Source organism: Lipotes vexillifer, unplaced genomic scaffold (assembly GCF_000442215.2).
Source record: "Lipotes vexillifer unplaced genomic scaffold, Lipotes_vexillifer_v1.1 scaffold31, whole genome shotgun sequence".
Classification (NCBI taxonomy): Eukaryota; Metazoa; Chordata; class Mammalia; order Artiodactyla; family Lipotidae; genus Lipotes; species Lipotes vexillifer.
Window position 1 is genome coordinate 3,373,789 of NW_006792454.1, and position 18,695 is coordinate 3,392,483.

The 18,695-nt window shown below is 36.4% G+C and overlaps 1 protein-coding gene across 1 annotated transcript in view; it reads left to right on the forward strand.

Annotated features, from left to right (window-relative positions):
* Window positions 1-18,695, forward strand: part of CCDC171 (coiled-coil domain containing 171) — a 349,212-nt gene that overhangs the window by 23,290 nt on the left and 307,227 nt on the right. The window contains exons 3-5 of the mRNA XM_007465652.1: window positions 2,390-2,564; window positions 8,043-8,233; window positions 10,689-10,820. Coding sequence (XP_007465714.1) covers window positions 2,390-2,564; window positions 8,043-8,233; window positions 10,689-10,820 — 498 coding nt within the window. The remainder of the gene's footprint in view (window positions 1-2,389; window positions 2,565-8,042; window positions 8,234-10,688; window positions 10,821-18,695) is intronic.

Genomic DNA, 18,695 nt, shown 5'->3' on the forward strand with positions numbered 1-18,695 from the left:
TCTGGCTTTCTGACTGTCTTGAGCTGAGATTCTAGAACCCTGGGATTACCTTTTCATTTTTGTAAATTTTCTAGCATAGTTAGATTTAGCCTTCCCATGCCATGGGTCTTGTAGTAAACAAAACTGCCATGTTGGTCAAGTGCAGTTGCTGCTTCATTTCCCAAAGGCTTGAACTCAACTGGCACTTTATTTTAAACAATTGCACATGATAATGTAAATAATTGTGATCCCACTGGAGGCCATGGATCACTGCAAAAGTATCTCATTTCTACCTGCAAAAAGGTCTTCATTCTATTTAGGCTCATATAGGTTTACCACAAAATATCAGAAACCCATCTTGAGGCTATTTCTGATACCAGCAGTAATATCATTTGGTGTCCAAATGGAATTGATTACACAAGTACCAGAAGCGGTAAAAAGACAAATAGGGGATGTTAAGGTAACCCAGAGGGTAGCAACATTAGGAAGTTGCTTTCATTCCTAAGGTTGAAAAAAGCTAGCTATCCAGAAGGATTTTCAGCCACAGCGAAGACAGATGCTGCTCAGGGTAGATCTAGAGAGGGACAAATACCCTGGCTTCTCCTTTCCTGTCCTCACATATACCACAAGTGCCTCTCATTGATCCAAACTCCCAGGAAGCCAGTGGGCAGGGAAGTCTGGCACATGTAGTTCCTAGAATATGGAGTAGAGCTGGAGAAGGATGGGGGAGGGGGTGTCTGGGGGCAAACAGTAAATGACTGGCACATCTGGGAATGCCCAAATGTTAACAACTTTATTCCTGGGCAGGGAGGGATGGTGTGATTCTGAAATTAATGGAGTTATCTTGAAGATGTAATAAAGGTTGTTTTTTGCCATTAACTTATTAAAAGATATTTGTAAATTCTTATTTTGTGAGTATAAGTGTGCTGAAGACATTTACTTTTCTAACATTTATAAAAATGGAAATTATTTTCTTATGTACGTTAAAAAGAGTGTAACTTCCGCTGCACTCTACATATTAACTGCTACTTACGGTAATTTCTGATGTTGCCCTTTAGAAATCCTTTTTGTCTTGTATTTGGTAATTGGACCATCTATTTCTAGCCTGATATAGTAGCTTGATGCTTTCCCACATGATACCTTCCTAGCATTCTCTCTCATCCATCATTTCTTTCTCTCCCTCCAGCAAGAAGTAATTTTGCTTTTCTTTGAACTATCATAACATTTTTACCTCTTTCGTAAAACTAATCCCTTATGACCTTCTATAGCATTTCATTACTTGAGATCAGGGGCTCTATAATATTTGTTTTTATATCTTTCACTGTACTTGACATGTAGCGAGTATTTAATATCACTTAATGAATCATTGATTAGATCATGGAATTTCAGAGTGGGAAGGGACTTTATAAATCATCTGGTTCTAACTCTGACCTGTCTCCTGTCACACTACTTCATGGAAGTATGTTAGATAAATTAAAATCTAGTTATTAACTAGTTATCTAAAGAGTAGATAAATTAGGTATTCTTTCATTAAAATCCCCGTAAAACAGGCACTTTTATTACTTTATGCTCTATAAGTAATGTCATAATCCAGAGAAATAATATAGACAATATTTACCAAATTTTGATACTATTTGCTGCTTTTTTTAAGGCATTTTATTTTATTTTATTTTTATTTATTTGGCCGCACTGTGCGGCACATGGGACATTAGCTCCCTGACCAGTGTTCGAACCTGAGTCCCCTGCATTGGGAGTGCAGCGTCTTAACCACTGGACTGCCAGGGAAGTCCACCATTTGCTTCTTGATTTCAATTAGGGATTAGGAGGAGAGGAGAGAATGAATTTTTTTTGTTTGTTTGTTTGTTTTGCGGTACGCGGGCGTCTCACTGTTGTCCTCTCCGGTTGTGGAGCACAGGCTCCGGACGTGCAGGCTCAGTGGCCATGGCTCACGGGCCCAGCCGCTCCGCGGCATGTGGGATCTTCCCGGGCTGGGGCACGAACCCGTGTCCCCTGCATTGGCAGGCAGACCCTCAACCACTGCGCCACCAGGGAAGCCCGAGAATGAATTTTTAAGTTCTTACTATATATCATGCATTTTTTTCACTTCTTAGGTATGACTTTTTCTGATTAAAACCTGTGATTTCTCTTTACTTTGAATAAGAAGTGCATATAAGAATTAAAAAATTTTTTTCTCTGTGGATTCTCTAAAATAAGAAAATTAATGAATGTTATTTGGTGAGTAAGGCTAGTGCTTCTTTTCCAAGTCTTTTAGAAAGTATAAATGTGTAAATTCTTGTCTTATAAATATTATAGAAACAAATTTCTCTAAGAAAATTGTTTGAGTGCATGATCTCATAGTCTTGGAGACATATTTTTATACTCGTTCATGATATCAGAAGTCTGTTTTTAGCTGGCAAGCTACGAGAGCCAGATTGCCAAGCTACGATCCGAGGTTGAAAAAGGAGAGGCATTGCGACAAAGTCTGGAATATGACCTGGCTGTTGCTAGAAAGGAAGCTGGACTCGGAAGGCGTGCTGCTGAAGAAAGATTAGCTGAGGCACATAGGATCCAAGAAAAACTCTGTGGTAAAGCTATTTCTATTTCTTTCCATGTTTAGGATTGTAACGTCATTGTATATCATTGCTCCCTGTTGTGTATGCATTCCATATAGGATCCGAGGTAGGGTTTTGATTTCTTTGACTGGCCTTTGATGGACAGACTTCGCTGTGTGTGTATGTCTTCTGGCAATTATGTGAACATTCATTTACTTTACCTTACATTATTTTTTTGTACAAGTATAGAAAAATGGTTTCAAAACTCTGTTAATCACTTTTTAGAGCACTTTAGAACACTATGCATTGTTCATTTTAGAGTACTTTAGAGCACTATTCATTGTTTCATGAATAATCAGCAGAATCACACAGAGATTTAAAAAAAATTCATAGGCCTTCTATCACATGTAATCTGAAACAGAATCTCTAGCTTGAGAAAATCTGTATGTTCAAGAAGCACTGCAGATGATTTGTTGATTAGCTAGGTTTAGGAACCACAGAGTATAATATATATAAAGAAGTGTGCCTAGATAAGTGTATGACTTATAACTAGCACCTAGGTCATGAAATGGAAAATTACCAGAAGTCCTCCACATAGATAAGTGCTATCCTGATTTTTTTTTTTTTGTGGTACGCGGGCCTCTCACTGTTGTGGCCTCTCCCGTTGCGGAGCACAGGCTCCGGACGTGCAGGCCCAGCGGCCGTGGCTCACGGGCCCAGCCGCTCCGCGGCATGTGGGATCTTCCCAGACCGGGGCACGAACCCACATCCCCTGCATCGGCAGGCAGACTCTCAACCACTGCACCACCAGGGAAGCCCTATCCTGATTTTTAATAGCAATAATTAATTTTACCTCTTTTTTGTACTTTGTATGAAAGGAATCATATAGTGTATGTACTCTTTTGTATCTGGCTTCTTCAGCTTTGTGCTTGTGAGTTCATTCCTATTGTCATATGAACTTCATATTGATGTTTAGTATTATATAGTGTGAACATACCACACTTAAATTCATCCATTTCTATTGGTAGTGGGTAGTGTCTGGTTTTTGTTTATTAAGAATAGTGTTGCCCTGAACATTCTTATACTCAGCAGGTTTCAATGAAGAGAACACTGAATGTGAATTCTGAAGATTTAGATTTAGGTCCTGATTCTGCCACTTACTGATACTTGAACCTAGGTTGTTTTAAGGATGAAATGAGAAAATAAAAGTGCTTTGTTAACTGCATGGGGCCAAGTGAATGTCACGTTATGATATTATAAAGGTTACGATCCCTAGTCTTGGCCTGGCCATTGGTCAGAAATACTTTTGATCACCTTTGGCATTTAATTACTAAACTACTGTCTGGAACTTAGGATTATAAGACTTGAAAGGCACTAGATGTACAAGTTAATGACTTTTATTTAATTATGAGGAAGTTGAAGTCCAGGGAAGATGGGAAGTTACTTGCCCAAAGTCAGATGATTTCAAGACACTTTACAGAGGAACATAGAAGAATGGCCGTTAATCACATGAAAAATGCTTATCCTCATTTGTCATCAGGGAAATGCAAACTAAAACCACAGTGACTGTCACTGCATACCCATCTGATGGCTCTCATTGAAACGACTGTCAATACCAAATGTTAGTTAGGATGTAGAGGAGCTGGAACTCTTATACTTTGTTAGTGAGAAAGTGAAATGGTACAACTACTTTGGAAAAAAACTTGGCAATTTCTTTTAAAATAAATGTATATTTATCCAGTGACCCAGAAGTTTCACTCTTTGGTAGTTTCTCTGAGAAACATTTGTCCACAAAAGACTTGTATAAGAATTTCATAGCAGCTCTATTCATGGCAGCCCCAAATTGGAGAAAAACCCCAAATGTCCATTGACAGAAGAATGAAGAAACAATTTTTGTATATTCACTCAATGAAATATTACTAAGCAATAAAAATGAACCAACTCCTGATACATTCAGTAACGTGAGTGAATCTCAAAAACATTATGCTGAGTGAAACTTTACACAGAAGAGGACTTCCGGTATGATTCCATTATATGAAATTCTAGAACAGAAAAAACTAGTCGTTGGTGAAAAAAAAATCGGAACAGCAGTTACCTCTAGGATGGGTTGGCAGTGAGGACTAACTAGGAAAAGTAGGGGGAAACTTTTCCGATTGAAGGAAATTTTCTGTATTTTGATAGGGGTTTTGGTTACATGAATGTATGCATTTGTCAAGTCTCTTTGAATGGAGCCCTTAAAGATTTGTCCATTTCACTATATGTAAATTTTACCTGCAAAAGAAAATTGAATTCTATATTATTGATATGAATGCTTAATTATTCAGCAGTGAAATATACTTTTATTTGCAACTTCTTTTGAAATGCATAAAAAAGTATGGTCTGATGGATGAAAAAAAGGAGTGGATGCATGGATAGATGGATGAATGTGTGGTAAAGAAAATACGTATGGCAAAATGTTAACAATCATAGAGTCTAGTCTGGGGTTTACAGGTGTTCATTTTACAATACTTTAAACTTTATATATATGATAAAATATTGAGGGTAGAATAAAAAACAACCTGATGGAGTTATGGGATATTAAAAGAGATAATCTCATAATGATTGAGAGAGGAGACAAGATAAGAGAGAAAATTTTCAAAGCTGGAAAATGAATGGATGAGGGATAACTGACTTGGCAGACCTGAGACATCAGAATCCTAAGCCAGGGGTTGGGAAAGCTGGCACACAACTTGCTAGATAATCAAAGGCTTATGAACTGGAAGCACCAGCTACCTTTGGAATTAGGAATTGGAATAGCAGAAGTAAAATAAAGAGGGTTAGATGAAATCTGTTTGCTCTAGAGACACTTAGGTTCTTAGATCCCCTTCCCAAGAGTATGATATTCTGGGATTGCTCCCACTTCCTAGTGTAATTCGGGGGGCTTAATATCTGGAGATGATAAAATACAGGGTCTCCAGACTGGCAAAAACAGGAAGATAACATACTCAATGTTAAATATTGAGGAACTATTCCTTCCAGCTTCCTTTTTTCTATTGACTTTCCCAAAAGCTAGCACTGAGATTTCTATACTTCACGTGGGAGCTTGGAAAACTCTTCCATGGGTCATCTGACCAAGCCAAGAGGAAAAACCTAATGACGCTGATGTTGGGGGTTTCCTAATAAATGGCCTACTTTTATCAGACCACAGTTATCAAGTTTCATCCTGAAGCTCAGAATCTAGGTAGTGGTTATGTGGATGTATAAAGGGTATGTCACCCTTATAGTTACACTTAATTGGGAGCAGGCAGCCAAGAATTAGCAGATACTTGTGGAAAACCTCTAAAATGGAGAGAAAAAAATAATTTGGAAGAATCAGAAACTCTGCAAGGAGAAGATTTAACAAATAAGCATTATTAATATCCTCAGAGCTGAAAAAGAATATATTCCATCCATGATGCAAGAACCAGGTGGTATAAAAAAAAGAAAGCTCTTAGAAATTAAAAATGTGAAATCAGGTGCTCGCTTCGGCAGCACATATACTAAAATTGGAGCGATACAGAGAAGATTAACATGGCCCCTGGGCAAGTATGATACGCAAATTCGTGAAGCGTTCCGTATTTTTGGAAACAACCTAAGTGTCCATCATCGGATGAATGGATAAAGAAGATGTGGCACATATATACAATGGAATATTACTCAGCCATAAAAAGAAACGAAATTGAGCTATTTGTAATGATGTGGATGGACCTAGAGTCTGTCATACAGAGTGAAGTAAGTCAGAAAGGGAAAGACAAATACCGTATGCTAACACATATATATGGAATTTAAGAAAAAAAAATGTCATGAAGAACCTAGGGGTAAGACAGGAATAAAGACACAGACCTACTAGAAAATGGACTTGAGGATATGGGGAGAGGGAAGGGTAAGCTGTGACAAAGTGGGAGAGTGGCCTGGACATATATACACTACCAAACGTAAAATAGATAGCTAGTGGGAAACAGACGCATAGCACAGGGAGATCAGCTTGGTGCTTTGTGACCACCTAGATGGGTGGGATAGGGAGGGTGGGAGGGAGGGAGATGCAAGAGGGAAGAGATATGGGAACATATGTATATGTATAACTGATTCACTTTGTTATAAAGCAGAAACTAACACACCATTGTAAAGCAATTATACTCCAATAAAGATGTAAAAAAAAATGTGAAATCAGAAATGAAAAATATCAGTAGAAGCATTGGAAGATGAAGATGGAAGAAATATCCCAAAATTAGAGTAAAAAAGACAAAGGTGGAAAAATAGGAGAGAAAAGGCAAGAAACTTTGAGGGCCAATCTGAATAATAGGTAATATTGAAAGAAAGAGATAAGAGAGAAAACAGAGAGGGATAAATGATCAATGAAATTACTTAAAAAAAATCTCAGAGCTGAAGGATATGAGTTGCCAGATTGAAAGGGTCCACAGAATATTCACCACAGTGGAAAAAAATAGACCCATGTGAAGGCATAGCATTATGAAATTCCAGAAAAATAGAGACCAAAAAAAGATCCTGAAGCTTTCAAAGAGAAAAGAAAAGGAAAGGAGAGAAACATAAGCCAGATGCAAAGGAACAGGAATCAAAATGGCCTCAAACTTTTTACCTGCAATACAGGATACTAAACCATACAATAATGTCTTATAGAGAGAGTAACTGGATGGGAGGGAGACTTTTTGTACCTTTGATAATAACTTGTATTTTGAACATACGATCCATTCAAAACACAAATATAATTTAAAAATAATACTACTAACTGGCTTTTTTTTTTGGTTTGTTTAACAAGTACGTTTGTACATATTTCCTCATTTTTATCTTTACAACAACTTTATTCCCACTGAGGGTTAGAGCGTCAGGGAGGTTTAATCAGGTGGTAGGTGATGGAGCCAGACCTGGAAGCCTTTCATCACTTCTTTCTAGGTTCTGAGGCAGAACAGCAGCCATAGTGAATTGGGAAGTGATGGTTATTCTTGAGGTAATACTAGGATGAGAGGTGAATCGAGCCTAACTTTGGGGGAGTAAAGAGCTATAGTTCTAGGTTTCCCGACCTCAATTTTGTGACAGTATCAAGTGTAAGATATGCCACAGCTAACTTGTTGCCAAGTCAAAAATCAAAATTTGTGATCTATCAAGTCTTTTTAAAAAGTAGCCCTATTATATGTCACAGTTAAAATTTTTTTTGATTTATTTTCTTAAATAGGAGAACAAGCATTTGAGTTGCAGCTGATGCATCTAAACTTGGGCGTGCCTTTAGGAATATGTCATAACCATTTCACAGCAAAATCACCTCTGTCTGAAGGGGAAGAAGAGATTGAGAAATTGTAGAATAGATTGGTTTTGGGACAGGGACTTTTCAAGAGTTCACTGGTATGAAGTGGTTAAATGTTTTGTCTTAATATCATGCTGTAAATGAAATCAGCTCCAATGCCTAGGTTTCTGAACTCCTACGGTTTTAATTTATGGTTGTAAATGTACCTATTATTCTTTTATAATTTTTAATAGCTCAGAATGCAGAACTTCAGGGAAAGGCAAGTGGGATGGAGAAAGCATTCCAGACTTCCCAGCAGAAATGGAAAGAAGAATGCAGAAGATTTGAATGTGATTTGGAGGAAAGAGACAATATAATTCAAAACTGCGATCAAAAATATGATTTACTTATGAAAGAAAAAAGCAGACTAGAGAAAACTGTACAGGTAAAATATTTTATGAAGGAATTTTTCTATATTTAATATTCATTATATTTATTATACATTATTTGAAGTTATTTTTGGAAAGGAAAATACCAGAAAGCAAGAGAATCTAATTTCTTCCCCACCCCCCCTAACTCCCTTCCTTTCTCTCTCTCTTCTTTCCTTTTTAGGGGCATTTTTGCAGGTCTATTTTTTATATGCTTTAGCAATATATTAATATATATATTGTTTCTTTTGTGAAAAACAGTTTGAGATCTCTGATCAAAAAAAAACCACTCACTTATATGGGCATACTGTAAGAAGATTAGAACCCACAACCCTTTTGGTCCAGCAACATGAAAATTGGTAATTTTAGAAATGTGGGCCCCAGATTTTGACCTGAATATGCAATAAATATAGAAACATTTTTATGTATCTGATGTAAACTTCATTACCTGTGTAGGGTACACTCTGTATAGGCACGGTATATAAATATTTGATGACCTTTTATTGAAATTATTGTGAGCTATTTATTCTCCCATTTTTTGTTCCTTTTTAGTCTCTAAAGTAAAAGTATGGTTTAATGTTAAAGTTGCCACCCACTTAAAAGATAGATTTTGAATTGTCTGTATTTGCTACTTTTTGGAAGTACCAATTTAAATTTAAAAATACATGATAGGGCTTCTCTGGTGGCGCAGTGGTCAAGAATCCGCCTGCCAATGCAGGGGACACGGGTTTGAGCCCTGGTCCAGGAAGATCCCACATGCTGCGGAGCAACTAAGCCCGTGCGCCACAACTACTGAGACTGTGCTCTAGAGCCCGTGAGCCACAACTACTGAAGCCCGTGTGCCTGGAGCCCGTGCTCCGCAATAAGAGAAGCCACCACAGTGAGAAGCCCGTGCACCACAACGAAGAGTAGCCCCCGCTTGCTGCAACTAGAGAAAGCCCGTGTGCAGCAACAAAGACCCAACTCAGCCAAAAATAAATAAATAAATAAGTAAATAAGTAAATAAGTAAGTAAATAAATAAATAAATAAATTTATTTAAAAAATAACATGATAAAAATGCTCTACATTTACCACTTGTGTAAATGGCTTTTCAGAATATTGGAAATAAATCTTCACTAAAAATAATTTTACAAAAGCATTTGTTAAATGTAAAAGTTTCAGCGCAAAGCTTCCCTGACATTGTCAGCATATCTTCTTTTGATTTCCTGCATGTCAACAGTCACAGTTTTCTCTTCTCTTTATTGTAATATTCCTAGACCCTGGAACAGTGCCTGGCATATACAAGGGCTCCATTAGTATTTGAATGGGGGGAGTTTAGGTGGCACCTGGAACTACAAGTCCCTGAACTGCTTTGTATAAACTTCTCCACATGAAATATCTAGAGCTATGGGGAAAGAGGGTAATGGTGGCAGCATTCCTTATAGTCAATCAGCCTGCATCTCAAGATCTCTTATAGATCTTGATGTGATCTTGATCACCTATTTGGTAGGAGAGCTTTGCTTTGATTTTATACAATTGGCTTTGAACTAATCTGCACAGAGACCTTTGGGGGTGAAGAGGAGTCACTGTTTTGCCCTAAGGGGAAAAAACCTCAAGGCTCCTCCTGTTGGCTTTCCATTAGGGAAAGTTGGGAGGGCAGTCTTTATCATGCAGGACCGCGCTACAGTTTATAAGGACACAGGAGGCTTTCCCTCTGTCTCATATAAACCACAGAATCTTTCTCCTTGTGTTAATGCAGACTTAGTTTAAAACCCTATGGTTTAGAAGATTGGGCTTCTTGGGAAACCTGCATTTTATACTTCTGAGATTTTGAACCAGATTAGATCTTGTAAATGTAGTACAACTGGGAAAACCCCAGAAGAAAAACCTCTTGCAAATATTGTTTATCTGTAGAACTAGAAATTAGTTAATAATCTAAACCTAAAAAACTTTTTTTGACTTTTCAAATTTTTAACATTCTAGAGTTTCCTTATACTGATCTGTTGCACAAAACTCCTCCTTCTCCCCTTTGGTAAATACAGTGTTCTTTGTCAGATTTATATATAAATTATCAGGGATAATCCAAATAGTGTTTTTATAGCTAATTAGAGCTTTCCATATTATCTCCTTTACATATTTGCCAAACAATCCACTTTGTTTTGTCTCTATCATAAGATGCATTTTGTTCAATCCCCTGCAGTTAAATTTTTTGGAAAAATTGGGTTATATATCTATATCTATTTATATCTATCTATCTATCTATATATGAAATGTTGCTTAAATTAAATGGGTAACCATAGCTTCTTATTCACATATGCATTCTGATGATCAAAATATAATTATTCTATTAATTAATGATTTTAACATAAATTATAATGAGTTTAACAGTCTGTATAGGTAAGGAGAGCCCTCTGTATATTTAAATTGTGGAGGAAGGAAGAAAGATAACTTTTATTGATCTAATACTAAAACAAGATTTTATTCTCGTAAAGGAAGCGTTGGAAAAACATCAGCAGGAGAAGAATGAGATGGAGTCTCATATCAGGGAGACAGCATTGGAGGAGTTTAGATTACAAGCAGAACAATGGGAAGCAGAAAGAAGAGAGTTACAATTTATAGTACAGGTATTTTAAAAATAATAAATATGTCTTTTTAATGCTTATGAAATTAAAAATTACATTAGTGTGATAATTGACTCGCTTACTCAAGGAAAAAATAATTCCTAGTCTTTGCTCTCTGGAGGGCCGTGTTTCATTTGTAGTTACATGACAATATGGGCAACTGTTTCCAAAAGATACTATTAGAATTAGAGTTGGGTGACTTCTACTGCATAAATTATTTGATTTTTAAAGGACACCTATACATTTGGCATTTAGTTTTCCAATTTAAAATATGAGACTGTTAGCAGTCTTTAACAACATAAAGAAATACAATAAAAAGATTTTGGATATTAGAGGATGCTTATAAGTCATATAATATAGTGATTTTTTTAAAACTCTTTAAGAAGTACAAATTCTTAATCATGTTCTTTTAACCTCTTCCCCGCAAAATCACAGAATCCTCCAGGCTTCGAGTAGTCCAATTTGAAAATCACTGATTACATCTAATCCCCATTATAGATGAGCAGATGGCAATTTGTGATTTACTCACATCATAGACCGAGTGATTAGTGTGGGAAAAAACTACAAGTCTCCAGATTTTTACTCCTGTTCACTTTGCATTCTTTCAGGAGATTATATGTAAATTATTTTGAAGGAGAGGTAGAAGAAATTAAAACTGTTCATTCACTAACCAACTAATTTAAAATTTCAAATAAATTTCTATCATTTCTTCTCTTACTTATTCTGTGGTAAGACAAACATTTTTTCTACACAAAATGACAAATTGAAATATAGTCTTTATATAGATGTCAAAGAGATGCATTCTTCACAGAATGAAAAATATCCATCTAAAATAAATTTTAGAGTTGCTTTGTGTTACGAACAATTTTGTGAGATGAAGGTGGCCCAAAACCTGCAGAGAATAGAAAGCACCTTATTTCTTTAAGAGTGAAAGCTGGCAGTAAACAGTGGAAATACTGAATTTGTTGTATATGTAAGTGTTCAGAATACCAACAAAATCATATCTTTACCAAACCTTTGGTCCTTGGGCAATCCTTTTCTTCCCAGTCTCTCCCTCTGTAGAATTTGGAAAGACAGTCACTTTTTAGACCTCTTAGTATTTTTATTTTTTAATTTTATGTTATTTTATTTGTTTTTGAAATTTTATAAAGGCTTTATTTGTCATACTTGCACCAACCACTGGAAATAAATTAAGCAGAGGTAATGGTAAATATATTTTCAGATTTTCTTATGATATAAAGCTAATTATACTCTTTATTAGTAGACTTGAACTCTCTAAGGTCATGACTTCAAATTTGTCTAACATGAATAACTTATGCTTTATTAGTAACCCCATTTATTTATTTGCTTCTTTAACTTTTTATTTTATATTGGAGTATAGTTGATTAACAATGTTGTGTTAGTTTCAGGTATACAACAAAGTCTGTGAGTTTGTCTCTCTTCCGTAAATAAATTCATTTCTATCTTTTTTTAAAAAAATTCCACACATAAGCGATATCACACACGATATTTCTCTTTCTCTGTCTGACTTACTTCACTCAGTATGACAGTCTCTAGGTCCATCCATGTTGCTGCAAATGGCATTATTTCATTCTTTTTAATGGCTGAGTAATACTCCATTATATATATGTACCACATCTTCTTTATCTATTCTTTTGTCGATGGACATTTATTTAGGTTGCTTCCATGTCTTGGCTATTGTAAACAGCACTGCAGTGAACAATGGGGTGCATGAATCCTTTCGGACCATGTTTTTCTCCCAGTATATGCCCAGGAGTGGGATTGCAGGATCATATGATAGCTCTATTTTGAGCTCCTGTTATTTTTAGAGTCTGCTTGTAATTTGTATAGTTAGTTTGCTCATTCATTCAGTCACTCGTTCATTTATTCATTCCCTAAGTACTTTCTGAGTTCCTACTGTGGGTCCTGAAGATATAAAATTGATTAAGATATGATTTCTGTCCTAAAAGATATCTCAACATGGAGAGACATGTAAAGAGAGAAAATATATTGTAATATAATAGCATTTTGAAAAAATGCTATGGGATCATAAAAGAGAAATGAATTAATTGCCTGGGAGATTGGGGAGATCACCACAGAGCAGAGGACATTTGAGCTGTTGTTGATAATTGTCTTCAGGGTTACCTAGAACAAACAAGTACACATAAGTAAATGAAAATAACCCTTTTATTATTTATTTATTTATTTATTATTTTTTGGCTGCGTTGGGTCTGCATTGCTGTGCGTGGGCTTTCTTTAGTTGCGGCTAGTGGGGGCTACTCTTTGTTCTGGCGTGCAGGTGTCTCATTGTGGCTTCTCTTGTGGAGCATGGGCTCTAGGCATGTGGGCTTCAGTAGTTGCAGCACATGGGCTCAGTAGTTGCGGCATGTGGGCCCTAGAGTGCAGGCTCAGTAGTTGTGGCACGCGGGCTTAGTTGCTCCATGGCATGTGGGATCTTCCTGGACCAGGGATTGAACCCGTGTCCCCTTCATTGGCAGGTGGATTCTTAACCACTGCACCACCAGGGAAGTCCCACCCCCCCCTTTTTTTAAATACTCAGAAATTTCCAGCGCTACCATTCAGAAGCCCGGAACTTATAAAATATGATGCAGAGACCTGTATTTAAATGTGTGGATGATGTGATTTTGATAACAGTTTCCTGGTCAATCCTGTAAATCTCACATGAAATATACATGGTTACATCAGACTTTGTATTATGAAGTATTAAGATAATTTGAAATTTTGTATGAATCTTTAATTATTATGTGTGGGAAGAATAGGGGAATATACTCCTTAGTTACTACCACCTTCTGTGAAATAGATTTTATTGTACTCTGTAACCAAAATGTTCAGAACACTGTCTCTCAATTTCTTGTCCTTTTTATTTTAACAAAAGAAAACTGCTTTTCCTTTTATAAAGCAAGCTTAGAAACCTTTTATATTTTAAAAAAGTCTTTTTTAAAACAACTTGAGGGATAGATGGAAATTCTCTTCTCTCTCTGTTGGCTGTTGATGGGTTCAGGTTTCCATCCTATAATTAGGTGTTAGTATCACATAGTGTTCTTTTGTGTAGCTCTCTAAGGGAATTCAATTTTTAAAATAAGTTTTAAATAAACCTACATGAAACTCCATCTTTAACAGACAAAGCTGGTATAATATTTCTCTCATCTGGGCTTTAGAATTCAGGCTCACTATAAAAAGCAAATCTTAATTTTATGCCATGTCTCCTTTCTTTCCCAGTAATTGAAGTGCTGAATAGAGGTGTACTTCTCTGGAATATTAATGGAGTTACCTCATTTTAAGAAAGTGTTTTTCATTTTTTAAATGCCTATCCTCTTTTGATAAACATAAAAATTCCATGTCTTTAGCATTATTTGAAATTTCAAACCAAAGCAAAGCCATGGTAATTTTAGAATGATGTGTTTATATTGATCTTGGAAAAAATATGTTATTTTTAATCTCTATTTATTTAAAATTTGTATTTAAAATGAACATTTGTTTTGTTTTTATTTATTTCTTTGTTTTCTGCAATAGCAATGTGAACTTTGAGGATGCTTATTAGCCATGAGCTTTTCTGTTGTAAGCAGTGTGGGACATGCAGTGGTAAACCATCATGTTCTTTCCTTTGTCATTTTTATAGTTCATTTCAATGTATAGCTCATCAGTAGGATTGAAAGCATTTAGAAGATGAATGTATGTTTTTAATATTTAATTTATTTCCAAAATTCTGTAACTAAGCCAGGGAACAAAGTGACCCTTTCCTCATTCACTGACTAAATTTGGTTTATATATCTAGTGATCAAGGGGTGGGAGAGTTTGTGATGGCAAAAGAGCGTGGGAAATGTAGACTGAAAATAATACCGCAGACTGAAGGAGGAGGAAGAGTGGGGGGGCGAGGGGGTAAAGGAAGGTATCAGACTAGGTGTGGGCATCAATCATTGGCTGTATGATAAGACAGCAGCTAGGGATTGGGGTACAACATGTCAAAGATTGACCTGGTAAGCACAGTTGTGATCTAGGGACAGCTTGGAGTAAGTTGCATGAAAAGGAAGTATTTCAGAGTTTTGCCTTAAATGATCTAGGGTAGCAAGGAGCTTTTCTTGGTAGCTTCCTGGGAAACTGTCTGCTGGGGCCCTTTGTAAGCAAATGGCATAGAAAGTGAGTCTGGCACTGGTACTGCCTGTTGTTTCCAAACAGGAAACATCTTAATATTCAGTTTATAAAATTACATAATATTGTTCTTACTGTAAAAATGCCCCGAATTTAGGGAAATTTAAAAGCACAAAGTGAAGGAATCCCCCCCACCCCTGCAGGCCTGCCCGCTCCAGTCCTACTCCTCATCTAAGGGTGTATAAACATATATTATTATATTTACATAAATATGCCTCAGTAATATTTGGCATCCATCTTTTGATATTCTTACACTATTCTTGTAGTGTTTGAGAGCTTTTCTGTCATGTGGAAGTTCCTAATACATTTAACAAATCCCTTATTGATAGACATTTTATTTCCTTCAAAAGTTTTTGCTTTAATTTAAAATGATTCACTAACATTCTTGTCCATATCTTTGCGCTGTTGTACATGTGATTTAGCTGTGTAAATGCCTAGAAGTATAATTGCTTGGTCTTCAAGTTTATGGATTTATAAGTTGTGATAGTACTAGTTTATACTCTACAGTAGTAAACACTATTTTTGATTGTAGAACTATGCTGGCTTTGGGGATTTAGAGAGATAATCATGTACTAGACTAAGGTTGTAACTATATCTATATTGATATATTTCATAAGTTAGGAAGGGGGAGTACTTTAGCTCTGATATGTTTCTAACTACTTTAATCCTTCAGACTTGAAACCATATTTTGGAGTTCAAGAAATAGTGTTTATATGAGTAAGTATAAAGAATTATACTTTTGGGGCTATGTTTCTGGAAGGTGTGGAAAGAAAGCAAGTTTATTTTCTAAGAGCACAGTGTGGTTTACTTTGATGTTAAATGTCAGTTCAAAAGCAAGCTCCATTTTAAAATATTGTAAGTTCAACACCTCCCTCTAGTGGAAAAAAGAAAAACTCACTCAGTTTCCTCTATCTTTAACGTGATTTTGTTACAGACAGACAGACAGACACACACACACACACACACACACACACACACACACACACTTCACTGTAAGGATCCAGGTAGCTTTGGTTTGATGAGAAAATAAATTCTGTGACAAAAATTTAAAAAATTTATTTTGGAGCAGGCAAGTTAATCTTGATGTATAACTGCATGAGGTATTTTATAGTTCTTTTGGAATTTTCTTTTATGTTATAATGTACTCCAGACATGGATTGTGTTGATTAAACCATACACCTATTATAAATATTTGAACATACAAAAAATAATAGGGATTAATATATAATTAATACTCAATATAACCAACCAGTACCATTAATATAGCCAACACTTACCATCTAGATCATGTGTTTGTCATATTTGCGTAAGAATTCGTAACGAATTTCATATCACTGAACACTGAATCACTTCACCATCCCACCACCACCTCACCACCAAAAGATAACCATCATTCTGAAGTTGGTGTTTAATTTTCTGTCTGTAAACATTGATGATATATCATTTTTTTTAGTATTTTGTATATTTTAAAAATATACATGCAGTATCACACAGTATGAGTCTCTGTCCAACTTGTCTTTCTCACTTGTGTTTTTGAGACTTAGCCAAGTTAATAAACTATCTCTGGTTCATTCAATTTAACTGATCTATAGTATTTTATCCTATGCATATGTCATAATTAGTTTATCCATTACTGGATTGATTGAGATTTAAGTTCTTTCCAAGTTTCAATTATTGCAGACAATGCTTCCATGAACATCAAATATTTTTGTTTATGTGGGATGTATTTAGTGTGTATGCAATTATTAAGAGGTAAAATATATGCTAAATTATTCTCCCAAGGGGTTGTATCAATTTGAGAGAAGAGTTTCTCTTCCCTTGCAGTCTCTTGAACACTTGGTATTTTTCAGATTTAATTTCTATTTGAATTAATTTTTGTCTGCGTCTGGTCTTAGTTGCGGCATGCGGGATCTTTCGTTGGGGCGTGTGGGCTTCTCTCTAGTTGTGGCATGAGGGTTTTTTCCTATCTCTATTTGCGCACAGGCTCCAGAGAGCGTGGGCTCTGTAGTTTGCCACACGTGGGCTCTCTAGTTGAGGAGTGCGGGCTCAGTAGTGGCGCTCGGGCTTAGTTACCCCATGGCATAGGTGGGATCTTAGTTCTCCAACCAGGGACTGAACCTGGATCCCCTGCACTGGAAGGCAGACTCTTTACCACTGGACCACTGGGGAAGTCCCCAGATTTAATTTCATTTGCAATAGGATGCGTGTGAAATTGTTTCTCGCTCTTGCTTAAATTTCTATTTCCCTGACATGGAGCATGTTATGTTTATTGGCCATTCATGTTTCTCCTTTTGTGAACTGCAATTTTATATTTTTTCCCCTTTTCCTTTTGGATGGTTTATATATTCTTACTGATTTATAAGAGTTTTTAATATATTTGGTTGCTTGGTTACTTAAATCTCCATGGCAAACATCTTTTTCCTCTTTGTGGAGACATGGAGACAATCCACATTGTGTTTGATGTGCACTTTTAAATTTTAATGTAGTTGAATGTATCATTTTTTTTCCTTTATTGATAGTGCTTTTTATGTCTCATATAATCTAAAGTCATAAAGAAAAAAATATTTTTCTGTATAGAGCATGAGGGAGGGTCTAATTTTATTTTTTCCGAATGGATAACCAAATGTCCCTGTACTAGTTATTCACTTGTCTATTCTGTTACCACTTACTGATTTAAAATGTCATCTGTGTCATATATCAGTTTCCTTTATATCTAAGGTTTGGTTTCTGGTGCTCTGTTCTGTTTCACTTACATGTTGGTCTATTTCTGAACCAATACTAAGTTGTTTTATTTACCATGGCTTTAGAGTAAATCAGATGGGGCAAGTTCCCTCCTCCATATTCTTAATATTTTTTTGGGGGCGTGGGGAGGAGAGTTATTCTTATCCTTTGAATCTTCCATATGAGTTTGAGAATTGGCTTGTTACATTCCACCCAGAAACCTTGCTGTACTTTTGATTGGAATTGAATTGGATTTATAGGTCAGTTCGGCATAAATTGACATCCTTCATTTCTTCTTTTTTCCATCCTTTTATATTTTTGTTCTATTTTTGAGGAGATTTCTTCAATTTTATATAGCAACTTTTCTGTTGAATTCTCATTTCTGCTTTTGGGTTTTTTTTTTTTTTTTTTTTTTTGCGGTACGCGGGCCTCTCACTGCTGTGGCCTCTCCCGTTGCGGAGCACAGGCTCCGGACGCTCAGGCTCAGCGGCCATGGCTCACGGGCCCAGCCGCTCTGAGTCATGTGGAATCCTCCCAGACTGGGGCACCAACCCGTGTCCCCTGCATCGGCAGGCGGACTCTCAACCACTGCGCCACCAGGGAAGCCCCTGCTTTTGGGTTTTTAATTTCCAAGAGCTGTTTCTTGTTTCTTGGCTATACCTTTTTATAGTAGAGTCTTCTTATTTCATGTTTGTAACACCTTATTTTAGCTCTCTGAGGATGGAAGTCATACTTGTTTTGAAGGGGGTTCCCCTCATTCTTCCCCCCTAGATTGTCTTTGTTTTTTCTGCGTTTGACCCCATTTGTCTGAGTTTCACATGAGAAGCTTTCCTCAAATGTCTGCTGATCCTTGGCTGTATGTTCATGTTTAAGAATGAAGCACTAAAAAGCTGGGAGAAAGCTCTGTGTATGTGGAGACCTTCCATTTAATTGGGGAACCTTAAAAATGCCAGGATCCACAGCTCATTTCCCTTGGACTGGTAGTTT